General features: G+C 46.0%; 1 protein-coding gene across 4 annotated transcripts in view; it reads right to left on the bottom strand.

Annotated features, from left to right (window-relative positions):
- Positions 1-431: 431 nt before the first annotated feature.
- The window catches only part of XPNPEP1 (X-prolyl aminopeptidase 1), a 59,715-nt gene continuing 39,547 nt past the window's right edge, over positions 432-20,599 (bottom strand). For 3 of the 4 annotated variants that reach the window (XM_016191445.2, XM_060171366.1, XM_060171367.1), the window contains 13 exons: positions 19,404-19,485; positions 17,888-18,098; positions 15,251-15,340; positions 14,520-14,570; positions 13,049-13,107; positions 12,876-12,980; positions 11,007-11,078; positions 10,065-10,125; positions 8,066-8,135; positions 7,049-7,222; positions 5,950-6,026; positions 3,926-4,024; positions 432-953 (listed from right to left, as the gene is read on the bottom strand). In XM_016191445.2, coding sequence (XP_016046931.1) covers positions 825-953; positions 3,926-4,024; positions 5,950-6,026; positions 7,049-7,222; positions 8,066-8,135; positions 10,065-10,125; positions 11,007-11,078; positions 12,876-12,980; positions 13,049-13,107; positions 14,520-14,570; positions 15,251-15,340; positions 17,888-18,098; positions 19,404-19,485 — 1,280 coding nt within the window. In that variant the 3' untranslated portion in view covers positions 432-824. The remainder of the gene's footprint in view (positions 954-3,925; positions 4,025-5,949; positions 6,027-7,048; positions 7,223-8,065; positions 8,136-10,064; positions 10,126-11,006; positions 11,079-12,875; positions 12,981-13,048; positions 13,108-14,519; positions 14,571-15,250; positions 15,341-17,887; positions 18,099-19,403; positions 19,486-20,599) is intronic. The other variant, XM_007530336.3, reaches the window with a different exon arrangement.

Genomic DNA, 20,599 nt, shown 5'->3' with positions numbered 1-20,599 from the left:
TGTGCCGTCCCGTTTCTGGACCCATGGGCTGTATCAGCCATGCTGCCTCCTGACCCAGAGAGTTGTTACTGCTGGGGTCTTAAGAGAGCAGCTGCCAAGATGTGGAGCTACTCAAGAGAGACTGGACAAAGGGCAGCCAATAAAGGTCTGTCTGTACCTGCCTGGCTGCTGTGTTTCCCTCCAGCTCCAAGTACCCCTGCATCCCTGCTAGGGAAAGATGAATGAACAGTGTCCCCTGCATGGCAAATGGAAGGGCCTGACAGAAGTGCCCAGAGGAAGCTCTGGTGCTGTGCTGTCTGAATTATCACAGGGCTGAAGAACGTACAAGCCAGCCAGATAGACTTCCACCCAGAAAAAGTCCACTGCAGAGGCCACCGGCCCTGGAGCTCAGTCCCAGGTGGATGGTGGCACAAGGAAAGACAGAGCTGAGAAAGGATGTTTTGTCATTTTATTCACTGATCATAAATACGGTCTTGTGAGCAGCAAGGTGATCATGAGTAATGTACTAGCACCTGGAGCTTGACCGTCAGAGCTCCCCTGTCCCCCCATCCTGGACGGGGGCTGCGGCGGCTCAGGCATCTCCCTGATGGGGTTCCCACCCTCCTGGTGTGGCAACTTTATTCTTGGCTGGCTCTCAACAATTTAAAAAAAAAATCACAAAAGGTTGTTTTGCAAGAAAATATCAAAGAGGGCAGGAAGATTTTTTTCAGTTCTTTTCCAAGTCTACAGTGAAGAGGAAGGGTGAGCGGGAAGAGAGTGAAGGGGGAGCTGTCCAGGGCCGGCCGTGTGTCACCCTTCACCCCCGGCATTCAGAAAACAGGCTGTTAGTGTCGTCTAGAGATGGGCTGTGTTTCTCTGATGAGCCACTCGAGAGCTTCCTGGCGGCCTTGCTTCTGCAGCTCCTTCCCGATCACGTCCCTGCAGGTCTGGTGGTAGTTGTTGAGCCAGTCGCACTGCAGAGGAGAGTGGGGGGGAACTGTTCAGGTCACCCTGGTCCAAAGACTTTACAGCCCTGGATCGTGAGTGTCCCCTGCCGCCACCACAGGCTCGGAGGAAGAGCACACAAGACCATTCCCCCTGCCCAAGCACTAGGTACTCGCTCGTGATTGATTTCCTGGGACAGAGGCAGGGAGAAGCCCTATCACCTGCAGTGAGTCTACATGTGGACCGACAACGACTGTGAGCAGGCCATAAAGTCCCAAAGGCAGGCATGGTTTACGGCTCCCGAGTGCAGAGCAGTGTGCGACAGGGTGCTCCCCTTGACAGCACCCCCGGAAATCACACACACAGTCCATTACATGATAGGAAAGAGCTCTCCCGGTGAATTGTGACCTCACTCCCTCACCTGAAAATGAGCTATCTTGGGGGTGAAAGTGGGATGGGAGATGGGTCCAAAAAATAGCCCCTGGACCACTGTGAAGACTGCAGCTAAGAGACACATGTGAAGCTATCCTACCAAGGTGCTGTGATTCCTATCCCGCAGCCACTGACAAAGCTGAACAGACCAGAGTCTGCCAACTCCACTGGGGCCATATCAGTGTGACTCTCTAGATGAACCCAGACCACTGGTGGTCAGAGACTAAGATGCTGAAACCAAAAACAAAAGACTGAATGTCCAAGGGAGGAGTTAGGGTTCTTTAGCAGAAGAACAGGAACAGTCACTAGAAGTGAGATCCTGGTCCCAAACTCCTAGCCCCAGCCCATCCGACCTTGTACACAGAGAACTAAAGTGCAGAGTTCTGGCATGTCTGCACTATTTCAGTGCTGCAGAATGTGACTGGAAGTAATTCTGACGGGAAAAAAAGGAAGGAGATCTGGACATCTTGAGATTTGGTGCCTGGGTGGAGCTGATCCACTGGATATGATAAAGTTCTGAAACTGGAAAATACGTGAGGCCTCCACACTGGGTCAGGGCAGGGTTATGGCAGGATTAAAGCATGTTCTGCCAAAAGAGGACAACAACCCACTGTCTTCACTGTCCATGAAGCGGGTCTAACTGGACACGTAGCTACAGCAAAGCTGGAGAGACAAACACACTCTTGGTAAGATAGGTGTTCTGAGCCAAATGCCATCCATGGAGGCAGTAGTGTTATATAAACACCAGCTCAAGGGTCTAGACCAGGTACCAAAGTCCTGAGACTTTGAGATGTGCACACAGGCCCACAGCAGCCAGATGGGGTGAACTGCAAGCTGGCTTTGACCCAGCCATGGCTCTAGTCCTGTCAGAGCCCACAGGCTCCTGTGGGGAGTTTGAAGGCGGGTGTCAGAAACAAGCAAACTGCCATGTAACACCAGCTACAAAGGGCTACAAAGCAGTCTGGTGTCTAAACATCTCAACAGTGAATGGGACAGCAGCAAAAAAAAAAAAAGTGTTGTGTGAAGGGTGGGGGGGGGAGCACAGAAAAATTCCTAAGACCCTTTAGGTTATGAGCAGAAGGTAGAGTGAGGAAAACCTCAGCTTGGCCTGATAGACAGGGGCTGCCCATGTTCACATCAGGAAAAAGTCCTCTGCTGCCATCTGTTGACACTTGATGGGAATGCAGGTTCAGTTACTCCTAAGTGACTTCTAAGATTGCTTGGCAGACAGTAAAGGTCAGTGACTAGGCATTTTAAAAGCCCAGTGGACAAAATCTTATCCGGTATCACTGTGCCTTCAGACAGAATGAATCCCACAGGGGAAAATGTGGCCGAAACTGTTGTTTGGAATGTTAAATACTGCTATCTACTATTATTTGTAGAAAATTGCTTATGATCCGAAGGTTAGATGACAGTGTCTGTCCTGTTGGCCAGAAGGATAGTTTAGTGATTTAGGTCTGCAAGGTGCAGTGATAAACCACCAGATAAGACCCAGTCCAAGGGTCTATATCCAGGTCCAGAGGTAGACCGTACGACACATGATAAGGAAACATTCTCCCTCAAGGAAGAATGGCCACACTCAACTTTATCCATACACTATGTCCCTGGATAAAGAAGAGTGTTATGTGGGAAAGACGTCTCTTTTATGTAGATGACAGTGACTATGTGGCAAGGAATACTTGCAGGATGTCAAAGCCTAAGGTTTCCAAGAGCACTATTCTCATTACTGTCAAGAATCCACTGTTAAGACCCAAGGGCCTTTACAAGAGACTAGAGATCACAAGGCCTGTAAAGTGCGTGTGTCTGGGGGAGGCTGTGCCCACTGAGGTACTCACATCCCGAGCCTAAGCTATTCCCTCTAGGAGGCCTGGAGACAGGCCCTGGACATCTAGAAGGAGTCTCCTCATTGAAGATGCACTCGTGACACTGTGCTAATAGTCTGTTTCCTGCTCTGTATGGACAGACAAGCTGAATAATCCAGAGCCCATCTGGTGTAGAGTGGGAGTGTCAGGTTGAACCATGGGCACTGGTGGTTAAGGAAAGATGCCTGAGCATGGGGGGAAGGTAAGCAGAAAGTGATGATCTTCCGGGGTCACCCCTTCAGTAGCAGGATTTATTTAAAGAGGGCTTCAAGAATGGGAACCCTAAGTATAATATGACAGCAGTATTGGGAGTATAACATGACAGCAGTATTGTGCTCCTGACTGTGTGAAGGGCTGCATGACCCATGGTGACCAGAAGAGCAGGTGTCACCTCTCTCACCCATGGGAAAACCAGGGATATGGCAGGTAATGGGCATTGATGCTCATTTCCTTAATGTTTCACACACAAGAAAATTACCCAGAATGTGCAATGGCCAACACACAAAACCCCCCAGCACCACAGTGGCAGGGGGAACAGAATTACTTCATCCTAGAGGCCCATCAAATATAGGCTAAGTGCCATCTTCAGGCCTGGGATGCCCTGGACCTCTAAATTAGAAAGTGAGAATGGAATAAAGAGCAGGTATCCAGCTACCTCCCAACCTCCACAACATACATTCTCTCCTCCCCCAGGACTCCCTCATTACCTCTTTGTCTGTAAGCTCCTCCACATCAATCATCTTGGTTTGTATTGGAACCAATGTTAGGGGTTCAAAGGTCAGGCTTCCCCGGTTATTGAAGTTATACTGCAGGAGAAGGAAACACTCCTCTTCACCATGATGAACCACCACAAGGTCATTCCCAGCACCACACAGAGCCAGGTGAGACTGGGATTCCAGAAGTGAGGAGCTGGCCACCACTTCCAATGGGCACAAGAGGCCTGATGAATACAGCGAATGCCACTTTTTCTCAACTGTGTGCACCATCAGAAAATCCAGAGGGTGAGGGGTGCTCCCAGCTGCTAACGTCTTCTGTGACAGGGTGGAAGTGGGTGAGGGGCTGGGTATGTCTGGGCTCAGGGCACCTCTGGGTTTTGGTTCTCAGAACACTTATGTTGTAAGTCCCCCAAGTCATGCTTTTTAGCAGTTAAGCAAGTGGTCTGCCCTGACCCAGGAAATCCAATCAAGTGACAACAGGTTTGTTCACTGCATACAATATGAACAGTCAGGTGGACCAAAGCATGCTGGGTCTCTATCCCTGGCAGGGCCTCTGGGGATGAGGTGAAAGGCTGCTGCCAACAAAGTCAAAGATAACCCTCACCGGGGAAGGTAAGTGCCTTGCCACGTGCTTGGTCCACATTTGAGCCTTGGAGGCACATAAGAGGGAGTTCTGGCATCTCTGTGGTATCTCTCCCTCTCTGATTCTCCTTTTCTGTTTGTCTCATTATATAAATGCAAAAGTGGCCCAGGGTGGTGAAACTGCATGCATGAGGCCCCAGCTCCACAAAATAATGAAAAATTAGTAAGAACAGTGACTTCAAGGGGCTGAGTGGTGGTGCACCCAGTACAATATGTACACCAGTTACCATGTGCAAGGACCCTGGTTTGAGCTCCCTCATCCCACCTGTGGGGGGGGGGGGGAGAGGACACACTTCACAAGTAGTGAAGTAGATGTAGATGTGCCGGTGTTTCTCTTTATCTCTCTCTCTCTTCCTTCTCAATTTCTCTCTGTCCTATCCAATTAAAAAATAAGTGAAAAAAGAAAAAATAGTTGCCAGGCATGGTGGATTCATAGTGCCAAGCACTGAGCCTCAGCAATAGCCCCGGTGGCAAGAGAAAAAAAGAAAAAGAATAGGAACTTCAATTCGGGAGGAGAGGACCCATCAACCTTGCAAACTTGAAGCCATTTCCCTTCAGTTGGCCAATTTCCACTAATTACCCATTCTAGGAAGAGCCTAAAACCTCCTGGAAATACTGATGGAAGATAAAACAACTTCACAGCACATTTAGAAAACAACACATCTGCCACTGCCTGCCAGTAGGGCTACCCCACCAGATAACCCAAGTTCCTCAGTTTTACCTGAATAAAATCACCTGGGGTGCTTGTTGCACACATGGTTTCCAGGTCTCAGATGACCTGAATCAGTGCTCAGAGGGGCCTTTAAACTAGTGCCTCTCAGCAAAGGAGACTCCTGACAAGCTTCCTCTAGCAAATTTTGAGCCTCAAGAGAGGTCAACAAGGGCCTGCCTGAGCTTCATTTATTCCAGATCTGGGTCCCACTTCATGAGGGTTTTTTTTCCCTGACTTTGCAGATGAAAGTATTCCCAGGAAAGTCTCCAGTATCAGAAGCTAGACACTCCATGTTGACCTCAGTATGGCCAATATCTTGAGCTCCCAAAACAAAATTCTTTTTTTAAAGGTTTTTTTTTTCAATCTTTTATTTTTATTTTTAATTCTTTTATTATCTTCATTTATTTGATAGAGACAGCCAGATATCAAGAGGGAAGGGGAGACAGAGAGGAAGAGACAGAGAAACACCTGCAGACCAGCTTACTACTTGTGAAGCTTTCCCCTTGCAGGTAGGGACTGGGGGTTTGAACCTGGATCCTCGAGCATTGTAGCAAATGTACTCAACCAGGTGCGCCACCACCAGCAACCCGAGACAAAATTCTATCTTCACTAAGGAAATAAGGATTTTTTTAAAAAAAAATAAATACAAAAAAGCCTTTACCTTGGTTTTCACAGGAACCACCAGGACCACATTCTCTATGCGAATCCCAAAAGCCCCATCTTCATAATACCCTGGCTCTAAAACGAAACAAACCCCCAAATAAGAAGCATTCCACCATGAAGACAAAGGTGCACACACAGGAAGGAAGATCTCACACCTGGGATGACAGTCCCACCCCCAGAAGAGCAGCAGTAATAGGTGAAGGGCCACTCCCAGAAATCACTTTTTTTTTTTTTTGCCTCCAAAGGTATCGCTGGGGCTCCATGCCTACACCACAAATCCACTGCTCTTAGAGGCCATTTTTTCCATTTTGTTGCCTTTGTTGTTATTGTTGTTATTACTGTTATTGTTGTTGTTGGATAGGACAGAGAAAAACTGAGAGAGGAGGGAAAACAGAGAGGGAGAGAGAAAGACAGACACCTGCAGACCTGCTGGTGAAGAGACCCCCCTGCAGGTGTCTTGAACTGGGATCCTTATGCTGGTCCTCGCGCTTCATACCATGTGCGCTTAACCCGTTGCACAACTTCCCAGCCCCCAGAAATCACTTTTTGTAGGCACTTGAAGCTCAGAAAAAAGGTTCTAAAGTCCCCCAAAGCTGGCTGCAGTACAGAGAGCATGGTAAGGGAGGGTGTGCCACAGCCACACAGTGCCTGTGCCCGATCTCAGGACCCAGGTGCTCAGAATCACAAAGATTTAATAATGAAATGCGAAAGGGCCATATATTAAATAAGGCAGAATACAAACAATATACCTCAGATGATCTCAATCACTAAAAAAAGAAAGAAAGAAAAAGAAAAGTATATGCAAAAGACCAACATCTAATATATCAAAAATTCAATTTATGTTTCTCCTGGGTGGCTGGATTACAAATTATTTTCATTTTTTTCTCTATGTTATTTCTGCAATGAATCCGTGCCACGTTTATAAATCACAAAAGATAGTTGCTGCTTCATGCCAGGTGACAGGAGGGGAATTAAATAATTTACTTTACCATAAATCCAATTTACTTTAACATAAGTGAACTCCCAAGAAGCAACAGAGAACTTTCCAAACAGCTGACAGAGACATCACAGTCTTTGTCTTTGCGGGTCACACTCACCATCAGTAACAATCATGCCTGCCTCCAAAGGCTCATCAGAGAATGTTTTATAACTGATACCACAAGGACCTTCATGAACATTCAGGAAAGACCCGACACCATGGCCCGTTCCATGCAGGTAGTCCAGGCCAGAATCCCATAAAGCTGAGCGGGCAAAGGAGTCAAGAAGGTGACCTGGGAACATAGAAAGAACTACTTGATGGATATTTGTTCAGAGTTTTTCAATTTGCAAAGCACCTAGACATGTTATGCTTGTCTCCAGAAACTGAACCTGAAACCAGTGGGGAAAACTGGAGGGTTCTGATTTCAGCCAGGCACAAGGAAGAACTTTCTAGCAATCAGCTCAGTCAGCTCAGACAGTCCGAGCTCAGTCTGAAGGCAGGGGATCATCCGTTCAGGATGCTGGCAAGGGCATGGATGCCTGCAGCAGGTGAGGGTGCACTGACGTTACGGATGTTCCCTTTCCAGTGCTGGGAACCTAAGGACTCAGGTAAGATGAGCTTCTACCTGACTATATAGGCAAGCAGGTATGAGGGACAAGGAAGTGGTGCTCTGGGAGAAGAAGACAGGCCCAGACTCCCCACACAGAAGGCCCAGGTACTGTTAAATCCCACGGACCTACAGCAAAGAGGCACCTATGAGATTCCCAGTAAATAAAATGTCCAACAAGAATCCTGAGTGGGAGTCAGTGATCCAGCACAGAAGGACAGACAGGAGGCTGTACCAGTGTCCACCTTGAGGCCATCAGGCCCAGTTCCTCAGCACCTCCACATATCACCCAACATCATGAATAGTTGGGAAGGAGGCTCTCAGCTGACTGCGGGTCTAATTCTTACCTCCTTAGTGGCCCACTGAACTCAGTCAATGGGGCCAGGAAACTCTACGCTGCACCCCTACTCACTCTGGCTCAGACTAAAGTGGGCTGGGGAGCCCACAAAGCAAAGAGACATAAGTATCTTCCATTCAGACTGAGTGCCTGAAAAGAAGGAGTGTACCACATGACCTAAGGTCACCTACCTTTAGTTCCCGCTGGGAAAACAGCTGCGCTGACAGCTATGTGACCCTTCAGGACATATGTGAAGCATTCCTGTCAATTAAATTAATAAATCAAAATAAAACAGAGGAAATGTTGCAGAATAGGATGGTATCTTAATCCTCTAGTTTTCAGACTTAGAAAATCTTGCTTCTGGAGTTTTTTGTTTGTTTGTTTTTAACAAATACCACATAGGGGGAAAACTGGAGAAAAATGAAAGAGATCTTGTGTGAGGAAGGGTGGGGGGGGGTTACAATGATTTTTCAATTTTTTTTCAATTTTCCTTTTTTTTTTCCCAATTTTCCAGAAACTCTTTGAATTTCCTAAAACAAGACTGTGAGAGAGATGACCCCCACAGGTTTGTCCTTGCAATGAACATTGTACCACATGCTGTATCATACAAGCCTCAGAAACGCTGGGGAACTATTAGCAAGTACTGATGACACTAGCTAGCAGTTACTGAGCCATTCCCCTGTGCCAGGCACAGTACTAGGCACAGTCCATTTAATCCCTTGATTCCTGATGGAAGCTTTTCTGTCACACTCACTTCACAGACAGATTAAGCAGCGGGTCTCACAGTTCATACATCAGTGGCAGCGCGAGTCCTGCTGATGAGGCAGCCAGGGCCCCCTGCTTTGACATCTGTGCTTCTCATCAAGCTGGAGCACACAAAAGCACTGCCTTCTGTTCCCAGTCATCACCAATCTCCACTCTCTCCAAGTCTGTGCAGAGCTCTTCACACCAGAAATATTTGGAAACCAATGTCAAAACTCTTAGGTTGTGGTAGTCAAAAACAGAAAAGGTAAGAGACCAAAATGGTGAGATTCCCCCCTGCTGTCTCACTTGGGAGTCCTCTTCTTGGATAAACTTCCTGAAGAAACTCCTAGGAAAACATCTACTGGAGATTGAACCAGCATTCACTAGCAATGACTTTGATCCAGGAACTTTCTGGGCCCATGGAAATGTCACAAACCAGCCTTGGAAGAAAGCATGCTTATTCCCATCTTTAAAGAAAGGTCCAAATGCTTCACCCAAGGTCATGGAGTCAGCAAATAGCAAAGAAGATCTAACGCTTGGCCTCTAGACTCCTACTGTACCTCTCCCTCAGAGCTGCTGTCTCTATGCCAGATAAACCAGAAACTGAACAGCACGCATCCTTCCAGAAGCTTCCTAGACAGTGGAGCCTAAAGCACTGAACTTGAAAAGAGAAAGGGGGTGCTTTCAGAATCAAGCCTAAACAGTGCGATAAGCATTCACTTCACTACTCAACTCCCACCCTCAAAGAGACTCCAGAGAAAGCCAAAGCTGTTCAAACTTGAATCTGAGCTGCTCTGACCTTAGCAGAAAGAATGCTTTAACATTTCCCCAATAATTAAATGAACGCCATAAAGCAGATAAGCAAGACTCCACAGTAATGAGCTATTTTACTGACCACATAAAATTTTACTTAATTATACAGTCCCTTTTTATCACTTTATTGAGGAAATAGTGACTTACATGGTTATTATCACAGATGTTCCACATCTTCCCAAGATATGAAGTCACCTCACCCTTTATCCAACTACCATCCTCCAGCAAATGGCACTAGATTCCCATCAAGAGCACCCCTCCTTCCTCAGAGATCAGTGCACACCTATGTTGATGGCAATGTTATTTATTGTTTATTTGTTGTCACTGCTGGAGTTTCACCAATCTGAGTCAATTTTTTTCAAATGAGGGGGAGGGGAGATGTCACAACACTGAAGTGCAGAGGGGGCCAGGTTCAAACCTGGGTCGTGTGTATGACAAGTCAGGCACACTATCCAGAAGTGCTACTGTTGGGTCCTATAGTGATATCTGGACCAAGATTTGAAAATAATCCAAGTACCCAACAACATAAGAGTGGTTAAGGAAGTTGTGGCATAAATACACTGGATAACATTTTAAAATAAACAAATAAATACAATGTTCTTCTTAAGTCCCTTGAGTTTTCTGGCATCCTACCTTCTCATAGGCCGTAGGAGTCCCAAAATGCATGGTCCGGGTTACATCTGTGGTCCCATCCCTTTCCAAAAGAAAAGACAAATGAAAAAAGGGGGGAGGGGAATAAATTAAATAATTTTTTAAAGAAAGGTGGAGGTAGTGAGGGGGAGACTAGTTTTTCATCAAGATAAGATTATGCTCACAGATGAGAGAGGTGAGGATATGAAGGAAATGAGCCCTCATGCTCTTGGTGGGCAGGTAAAATGGTGCAACTGCTTTAGAAAACAGTTTGCGGTTCTTTAAAAAGTGAAACATAAAGTTACCATCTGACCCAGCAATTCCATTCCTATGTAGACAGCCCCACAGGATTGACAACAACTATCCACACAAGAACCTGTGCGCAAATGTTCTTAGCAGCATTACTCATAATGCTCAGAACGTTTCCTCTTCAGTCGCTGCACATCAACACCCAACACCCTCCAAAAACAATTCTAGAGGGTGGCTGACTATAATAGCCGCAAAACATGAAGAGAGAAATTAGGGGGCAGCCCTCAGCACTCATTCAATCATTCAGCAAAAATCCTCCACTTCACAAGGCCCTGAGGTCGCTGCAAGCACAGAGAGCCAGCGTTCGGTGCAAAGACTTTCCAATGGTTATGAAAGCTACTTGCAGTTATTTATTCATTATTTAACAACTTCTGGCTGAGGACTAAACATTTCCATCAAACGGTCTTTTGTGGGGATAGAGTCACAACTGGACTATGTGAGCCCCAGGTGAAAACAAGGGCAAGCCACAAGAATGATTCCATTATTGGTTTGATTCCATTACTGGTTAGCACAGAACAAGATAACCAGCTGAGCTCTCTGAGCAGGAACCTGGCTAGAGCATTCAACTGCCATGGCTCAACCAAGTCAAGGTCTATGACAGCCCCCACCCCCACCACCACTCCCCCATTCACTTACTTGTACTGAGCACCAGAGTCAATGAGGTATACCTCATCCAGTGACAAGGTCCTATTCGTCTCAGGGACTGGCCTAAGAAATTAAATTCAAAACTAATTATTCTGAAAATATAAGGATTTGCTAACTCTAGGGCATAAAAGTTCCTTAAAATCTTATCATATATGTAAGTCCAAAATTAAAAAGTTGACCAATAAACTATTTCAGTTAGTACTATCTTTAAACCACTCAAAACCTCAGTCATCCTATGTCCCCAGTAATCTACCTCCACTTGTGTCTGGGACAACACAAGTGTTCATGAGATAACTGTAAAAAGCTACAAAAGTAATACTCGAAGAGAAGCAGCGGAACCAAGAGAGAGTCCTAGGAACTGGGGAGAAAAAGCAGCCTGGTGTCTTATCTGAGGATTTGGGAGCAGGGGGGCAGGTGTCCCATAGCTCACAACCTCAGTCCTGACCCTACCAGGTCTCTCTCTATTTGATCCCCAGACTACCAGACAGGAGATGAATAATCCAAAAGGGAAAGGGGGAAGATGGATAAAGGGATTTTTGCTGGGAAAAAGAAGGACTCATGGTGTTAACTCCTTTAAAAATGGACTGATGCCCCCATGCCTTTTCCCAGACAGTATCACATTAGCACTGGGGGGCGCTCAAAGAGGCAGAGCACCTCCACCCTGCAGCTGAAAGGGGTTCTCCCTCACTTCAGATACCACCCCTCTTCAACAGCCCGTGGAGGCACCAAAGCCTTCAAACAAATAAAATAATTAATCAATTAAAAGAAAAACAGCCTGGTCCCAGTTCTAGAGACTAGCTTTTCTGTAGGCTCCCAACAGCCCCCGTGAAAAGCAAATTTTCTCCTCCCTTGGTCTGAAAATTTTTAATGTGTCCACTATATGCAAAATTCTAGGACAGTCCAGAGCCAAACACTATCATGACAAAAACAAACGTCCTTCTCATATTCTAATGTTGGAACGAAAGCATTAATGTGAGGAAACGAAATAGTCAACATCAGTGACCGGATCCCACACGCAGCTTCAAAACTGGCCCTAAGACTAAAAGCTGAAGGCAATTATCTTTAAAAGAGAGAAATATCTGTACCAAGTACAGCACTATGAGCCAGACCAAGTAAGTGTTCTTTCACTGACTGCATGTTACAAATGGGAAGCAAAGAACTCAAAATGCTTAACACAGACAAAACCATTGGTACCAAAGCTGGCATCCAATGGCCAAGTTAACTTGGTTCCACCTCCCACCATCTCTGCAGACAGATCTGTGAGTCCTAAGTTTAAAAACCCCTCGTCTCTTGGTTCGGGGACACTTGACTCTTCTAGACCATCTGGTAAAAATTCCCCTCAGGCTGGGATGAAAGTTCCACAGCAAAAGAAGAATGTTGGCTCACTCACTCCCTAACTGTAACAGCATGCTCCCAACTAGTGGTAAAAAATTTTACTATGATTATTTTCTTTTGTTTTTTGGAAGGGCGTGTTGGTAGATAGAGGTGATGGAGCTCACAAGATGTCTAAACTAGTGCATCTAAAGGCTGCCATTTTTATTGGGGGGGGGAAGTGGGTCATGAATATCAAAGTCTGTAAACATAGGTTCTGCATCCTCAAACAGCAAAGAAGGATAAGCCACAGGCAGCATCATGGAGAACTTCAATACATGTAAACCTAACTGGGGGCTCCCAACAGGCAGAGTTGGGGCCCTGGAGGAAATCAGACGTTGGAGATCTGATTCCCCACCTAAGAACATTCTGAACAGACAGACAGAAGTGGGCTTTAGGGCCTCTGGCAAAATACTGTCTCTCCCCTGCTCAGGCTCCTGTGCAGAAGCAGCAGCAAAGCCAGGCAGCGTGCTCCTCCGCATGCCTTACGCGTAGTGGATGATGGCGCCATTGGGTCCAGTGCTAGAAATGGTTGGGAAGCTCAGGTCCACAAAGTCAGCCTGTTGCCTGGAATAGGAAGACACACATAGCAGACTGGTTTAACGGTGTTTATTGAGCCAAGGTCCTCCTACCCTCACTTCACATACCAAGCAGAAACTCACCTGCGAAATTCCTCAGCTTTGTCTGCTGCTGAGATCTCCGTCACACTGCCTTTGGGCACCTACAAGGAAGTTGCTTATGAATCATCTGGGCTGATATATCCATGAGTCTCATACGTGCTGATGGAGGAGGATTAAAAAAACCTTATTCTTTCCTCAATTCCCATGTTCCAAAGGGCCGTCTAAAAGACACAGCTATGCCCATCTTTAACAAAAAATTCCAAAAGTTTTCCCCAAAGTTAAACAAAGTCTAAGTGTTTCTTTTTTTATTATTAGTGATTTAATATTGATATGCAAAATTACAAGATAACAGGGGTACAACTCTGTACCATTCCCACCACCAGAGTTCTGGTTCCCCAATCCCTACACTGTAAACTGCAGAAGTTCTCCCAAGGTTACAGATATGGGTCGACTATTATTTCTGCAACCATCTGTCTATATTCATGTATATTTGACCTTTTCTTGGGGGGGGGCATCTTCTCTTCCTTTCCAAGTCAGACATACACCTATTATTACATCCAAATGTCCCTCCCTTTTTCTCCTGTGTTTCTATCCATTTAATTTTTCACTCAACTCTTTTGCATCAGTATTATTTCCTGCAATGTACCAAAATTTAATAAATCTCAGATGAAAAATTCAAAAAGTATCCCCTCCCAGGATATCATCCTAATAAAGTCTTCCTAAATAAATTGTAAAAAGATAAATACAAAGACCTTATTATAGGGTTGTTAATTTAAAAATTAGCAAACATTTTATAATAGGTAACATGGGTGAATAACTCAATCTAGTCACTGAACACAGTCTCCAACTGGAGCTTTTTAAAGGACTTAGAGCAAATGGGAAATGCTCACACTGTGATATTAAATGAATGAAAGAAAGTACAAAATTGTATCTGTACTTTGAGAGACATCCAAAAGTGATTTGCACAACTGAATAACAGCCAGAGAAATGACAGGAGATTTATGCCACTGGGCATAAGGGTGGCATTTGTTTCCCAATTTAAATTACTGTTAGTCATTTATATAATATTTAAGGAGAGATAAGGCTTAATAACAGCACAAACTACAGGAAGTCAGAGGGCAGGAAAGAGTCAATTTAATATAAAAAGTTTTATGGCTTAAACTGAAGTTCAAAATGTATATAGATCTTCCCTCCTTGGTACAGTCTTGCCAATAATACTAGCACTGAGTTATTTCTCCTTACAAATAATATCCCGCTTAACTGCAAGACAACTAACTCCTTAGTCCAGAAAGAATACATTCTGTTCTTCATCCTTATTACTATTTCCTAGAATTAAAGAATTTATAGATACAAACATCATATTTCCAGGAGGAACTTTAAAAGTGAGCATTAAAGTCAGAGCAGGATCTTAGACCTCATGGTTATCAGATCATAGGGGGTGTCATGGTTAGAATCACGAGGATAATTTCTGAACCACTTTTATGCACATGTTTAACACAGACTAAAGACCAACCTCTTTCTCCAGCCAGTTAAAAAGTTCACAGAGGGCAACGGCATCTTTAATCTGTACAAACAAAGAAGGCATTGTTTTAAGGTTATTGCTGAAAGTTAGATGGACAGATTCAGAGCCCCACCCTTGTGAGACAGAGAAGGCTGCCCCTCCGGGGCCATAGACTTTAGCAGGCAGGTTTACAAACAGGTATTTCCTGCCAATGAGTCTGCAGCCATTCCTATGAGTAGGGGAAGAGGTCCTCCGCTGTTCAGTAGTTCAGGCACAATCAAGAAGGGACCCCTACTTGCAGCTCCCTCAGGGGGTTCAAGCCCATCTTACAGAGGTCAGAAGAGGCAGGCTACAGTCAAAAGCTGTAACTGAGCAGCAAATCTTTCTAGACCCACAGTGGTCCTTGAAATGCAATTTGCTATTTTGCATAGGCTCAACCATTATTTTCGTTTGGTTTTGGGGGGTGGACCGGATGCCAGAGACTGGACCCAGGGTCTCACACACGTGAGGTATAAGTTTCTACCGTGGGCAACATCCCCAGCCCCTAGTTTCTCCTTCATCATTATCACCATCAATATCTCTGTGCTGAGTGTTATGCTTTGTGAAAACCTAGACTAAAATATACTTTCTTTCATTCTCTTTAACTCTGTGGAGCTCAAAGAGGTTCTGCTCAAAGTCACACAGCAGGCAAGGGTCTCTCTTCCACCCCACATCCCCACTTCTGCACCAGCTACTGTACTTACGTGGGCTCGCCTCATGCCATCTGACTCAGCACTATTCTTCACAGCTTTGGCAATGCAGATGGGAGTATAAGGCATACAGCAGCGATGATCCTAGGGGCACAGAGGTAGGGGGACTGAGTCTGGAGCTACTCACCAAAGACCAAGACAACTACCTCTTAACCCCATATGTCACCTAAGACAAACCATGTAAAAAGCTCCTACTGGGACCCACCCAACTGTCCACAGGGCTCCAAAGACATGCCCTTTATTGGTTGATGACTCTGAACATGATGAAAGCAACTTGAATTCATCAAAAAAAAAAAAAAAAATCAAGTTCACCACACAAGCTAGTTCTCTTCTGACCCAGTCACCATCCTATTTACTTTTTTTTTTTGGCTTTTTTGGCTTTTTTGTTTTGTTTTACTCTGTTGGCTGCCAGCCATCAGCAAGATAGTGCTTTTCAAGCCTCCAAGTCCGTGGTCAGAGTTCACCTACGGATCAAAGCTTGACCGAAATTACCCCTTTCTTGCTACACAAAGGAAGCCTTTTCCCACTGTCTGGGGATATACATGACAGATGAGGGAGAACTGCTGTCCCATCCCCCTCACTGATCCACCTTAGCTATTCCTGGCTGGATCTCAAAGAGCTAGACAAGATCCTTCTGAACTGGTAACAGGCTGGAATCCAGCCCTGTGTCATAGGGAGGAATTCCACACCACTGTGTACTTACAGAGCTTGTTAAAGTGCTTCCCTCTCCACTTCCCTTATTCTCTCTCATAAGCACAGCCCTCACAACCCAGAGAAGGTGGGCGTGACCCCACTTAGTCAAGAAGCAAAGTCCTGAATGTCGCACTGTATGGCAGTGGCAGAGATACAGTGGTCAGCCAGGGTGGAAGTACCAGACCTGGGTTTTTTTTTTCCTGGGAGGAGGCCAAACACTGCTCCACGGAGAAGAGAGGGCACTGCTGGGCTTGCCCAAGGTCACGTGGCAGCCAGGACATAGAGAGCACGACAGTCCTAAAGGCACACTTAAGGTGGTGTGGATTCTTTTTTTTTTTTTCCCCAAGTGAATAGAGACAGAGAGAAATTACAAGGGAAGGAAGAGGAGAAGGAGAAAGAGAGAGAGACTGATTACTGCAATACTGCTTCACTGCTCACAAAGCTTGTCCCCTGCAGGTAGGGAGCAAGGGCTTAAACCCAGATCTCTGTGCATAGTCACATGTGTACTCTAAGGGCTGCGCTACCACCTGGCACCAGTGACTCGTGTTCTAGCCATGTTCTAGACAGTCATTAAAGTGAGGGTGAGGGGCATTGAAATAGCTCCCCTGGACAATGTGTTGCTTTGTCATGGAGGTGACTGACCCAGGTTTGAGCCCAGCTCCTACTGCACTGGAAAAAGCTTCCACCATATTCTCTCATCCTCTCTCCCTCTCTCTCCCTCTCTCTCCCTCTCCCTCTCTCTCTCTCTCCCTCTCTCTCTCTCTCCCTCTCCTTCTCCCTCTCCCTCCCTCTCCCTTCCCCTCTCCCTCTCTCTCTTTCTCTCTCTTTCTCTCTCTCCCTCTCTCTCCCTCTCTCTCTCTCAAAAAAGAATATATAAAATGAGGGGGAAAGGGTCCCAGTTAAGGAAAGGACTATCACTCTCATTTGACTCCTGACAAATCCCCAGCTCCCCAAGCCTTTCCCAGCTTCAGATCTCCTTTGCTATAAAAAGTGGGAGTGGAGGGAGTGGAGGAAAGTGGTGCCCCCCCCCAAAGCCCAGGCACTCTCACACCACTGCACAGCCCACAGCCTCCCTGCTTACCCCCACCCCTGGGGCCTTCCTTATTTAAGGCTTTTCTTTAGATCATCTCTAAATCAAATTAATTTATTAAACTCAACTTTATCTTCCATAATTCTTATAGTATCACAGTTTCATATGCTAGTTATTTTTCCTTGTATATACCAAAATGCTTTTTAAAACAAATACACTTCAAGTCAGAGTGATAACTCAGCAGTACAGCAAACACAGGGCCCAGGCTCAGCCCCTGGGACTACATGTGGCTGATTTCAGTGGTGTTCTGGCCTCTCATTCTTTCTCTCTCTCCTTCCTACAAATAGATCTTTTGCTATTGCTGCTTTGAGGGTTTTCACTGTGGCTTCATGCCTGTACCATTCTACCACTCCCAGCAGAGTTGAGATGACCCCCCCCCCATATTTTCATTAATAAGAGAGAATGAGAAACAGAAAGAAGGAGAGACCAACACATAAAGGAGAAATACCACAGTACTGCTCTACGATTTGTGAAGCTCCTGTGTGGTGGCCAGAGACTCAAACCTGGGTCTTAGTGAAAAGTGCGTGCTCTAAAGGGTGAGTGACTTCCCAGCCCCCAAATTACGCTTTTTTTTAGGTCCATTTTACTAAGCCTGGGTATTAGTGTGTACTACCCAGTCTCATGCTACATTTTGGAAAACGCAGGACTAGGTGACTTATAAGTACTCTCAGGCTCTCCCTATGGCTCCCGCACAAAGGGCTCATCCAGGAAGAGGACACCGCTGACCTGAAAGCCAAGTCCTGGATTTGCCTGGCTCCGTTTCCAGGGCAGGGCCATGCGCGGCCAGCACCAGGAAAGGGGTGGCTGCAGTGTTGCTGGGGCTCAGGGGCCTCAGCAGGGGTACCAACCTTGGGAATGGCCTCACTCACGGCATAGCTGGCCTTGTCGCTGACCCACACCTTCTCCCTCGGGGAAAGGCTGGCACACAGGGCCCTGAGCTCTCTCAGGATGGACTTGTAGGGAAGCACTTGGATTCGGAACTCGGCTTCTAGGCCCAAGTCAAGAAGCAGGTGCTCCTTCACACTGGGGGCGTCAATGCGGTCACCATCAATGAAGAGCCTGTGGAGGTGCCAGAGAGGAGGTGACAGAAAAAGGGGGACTCAGACGCACAGACGAACAATAGGCAAGACATTCTGACAATAAAACCCAAGCAGCTTCTCCATCCTTTCTCTATCCTCCCCCCACCCCAATCCTGTTCTCCAAACTATGATCCCTGTCCCCATGTATGCTGTCACTGTCCACTATAAGATAGGTAATTATCCTCCTTGATCCCACCCCTCCTTCAGTAAGATCTTTGGGCCAAATTTCCCTCACATCTGTCTAGATTTAGCTAGAACACTGTCCATTTAACTATCCAAGTTTTGCCATTATTCAGCTGGTTAGTACCACAACCCCCAATGGCTTCCCTGTGTCCGGTCTTGCCTCATTCACCCTGTTTCTCATAAGCATAACCATCTACAAGATTTATAAGCCTGACCACATGGTTCTGTGAAAAATCCATTCACTAGCTCCCCAGTGTCCTCAGGATAGGAGCCCACTCCTGAAGGTGGCTCACATACCTTCTTCTATGCTCACCTTCTGGCTTCATGAGTTCCGACCCCACTGACTCTCTCCGGGTGCTCCACATTCACTGTGCCCACTTCCACCCAAGGTCTCTGCAAGTGCTGTTCCCCTGCTCTCCATTCCCAATCTCTCAGCTAACTTAAACACGCCCTTAATCTCCGTTTCAAACTGAGGCTAGGTCAGTCCCGCCTGTAACACTTGCACCCATCCCATCAATGAGTTAGTGTCCACTTATGAGTCTGAATTCTAAGGTGACACTCATCGCCACAATTCGAACCTGGGACTCTGTGTGTCCCATTTACCCTAGTACACAACAGACACTCAATAGATGTGCTGCCTGAGTAAACAGGTCTTCCATATAGAAGGGAAATGACAGGAAGACCCCCAAGCAACACCATAAAATGTAAACTGACAATTCACCTAGTTGTGACTCCTGCGTAATGTCTAACCTTGGAGATGACTGGGTATATCTGTATTATAGACCCCAAAATGAGTCCTTTGCATGGCTACTAAAAAACTTGCAGTGTATTGCCTGAGCAAGACTCACAGCAGGAATTCCATGAACTAATGTCATTCACTTTAAATTTGTTTTGGTATTCTTGCCTGTATGTTTTTTAATCTCATGGTAGTTCAGATATTTTCAGAGATTTCATACCATTTGGGGAAAGGGAAAAACAGAAAAGTAAAACAGCAGGAAGAAAAAACAATGTGTCTGCAGAACTGTGGACAGTGATGGCCAGAACCAGAAAAGGGGGTCTGGAGTACCGAGGGGCTGCGGAGGAAGGACTCACAAACACTCACATGATGGTCTCTAGTCCTATAATTGCATAGGAGAAAAATACTGGATTGTGCTCCACATCTGATCCTCGGAGATTGAACAGCCCTGAAAAATAAAAAAAGAAAGAAAGAAAGAAATTTAAAAATTAAGTCCCTGAGACAAAGGCTAGAGGGAAAGTTTGATCCTTCTGCTCCACCTAAAAAGAGAGATACAAATACTGACATACAGAAAATGTTTGGAGAAAATGTCCTTCCCTGAAAAGACTAGTCAGAGGTAGGTGTTACCACAGATTCAATACCATCCCCAGCTGCTGTGGAAGGAGTCCCTCACAACCTTAACTTCCTGGTTCCATCTTTGAGCTGCAGTTGCTCATGTCTACCAAGTGATGGCGCCAGAATTGTTTCTTGTGCAGCCGCTTTGCCTTCCCAACAAGGGAATTTAAGAGTTACAGTTCTGAAAGGAGAAATGACCTCTACACAGGGTTGAAACAGTTTGTGTGGTGGTGACCTGCCAGGTCTGGATTCAAATTAAAAAAAGAAAGAAACTATGGTTCTCTCAAATAAAGGGGAGGGAGCCAAGCACGCGCTCCCTTCAGAGAAGAGTGGCCTAGGGTAGAAAAACAGAGACCCACCCACAATCAAATGAGGGCTGAAGGAGGTCTTCCCTGGAAGAGTCAGCAGTCTTGGAGACAGAGCTTCCCAGAAGAAGAAAAGGGGTTGGGTCAGAGGAGTGGGTTATGGAAACCTTAGCCTGTGTCCCCACCAAGGATTATGCTGCCCACCTCAGGGTCTGCTGTGGTAGGGCAGCTGGAGAGGCCCACCTTCAGTCAGTGTCAAGGGAGCTGAAAAAAATCACTGTACATTTGAGATACTAGAGGGATCAGCAGAGAGCACAGCTCTGGTCCCAGGGCATCTAGCCCACTAATGTCTGTTCTCATGAGGATCTGAGTAAACACACACACACACACACCAAGGGCTGGCAAAATAGCTCATCCAGAGTGTGCCAGTAGTTTGCCATGCACATGACCCAGGTTCAAGCCTGGCCTCTACCTCACTGGAGGAAGCTTTGATGCTGTGATGTATTTCATTCTTTCCTTCTATCTAAAAGGTCATCCCAGAGTGGTGAAGCCCAGCAATGAAGAAAGGGGAGAAGAAGAAAAAAAAAAAAAAAGCCAGTGTGCAAGCAGGTGTCTGATGGTTCCTCAAAGGACAGCAATGAA

This window comes from Erinaceus europaeus, chromosome 14 (assembly GCF_950295315.1).
Source record: "Erinaceus europaeus chromosome 14, mEriEur2.1, whole genome shotgun sequence".
Taxonomy (NCBI): Eukaryota; Metazoa; Chordata; class Mammalia; order Eulipotyphla; family Erinaceidae; genus Erinaceus; species Erinaceus europaeus.
This window is presented reverse-complemented; position numbering and strand designations above follow the sequence as displayed.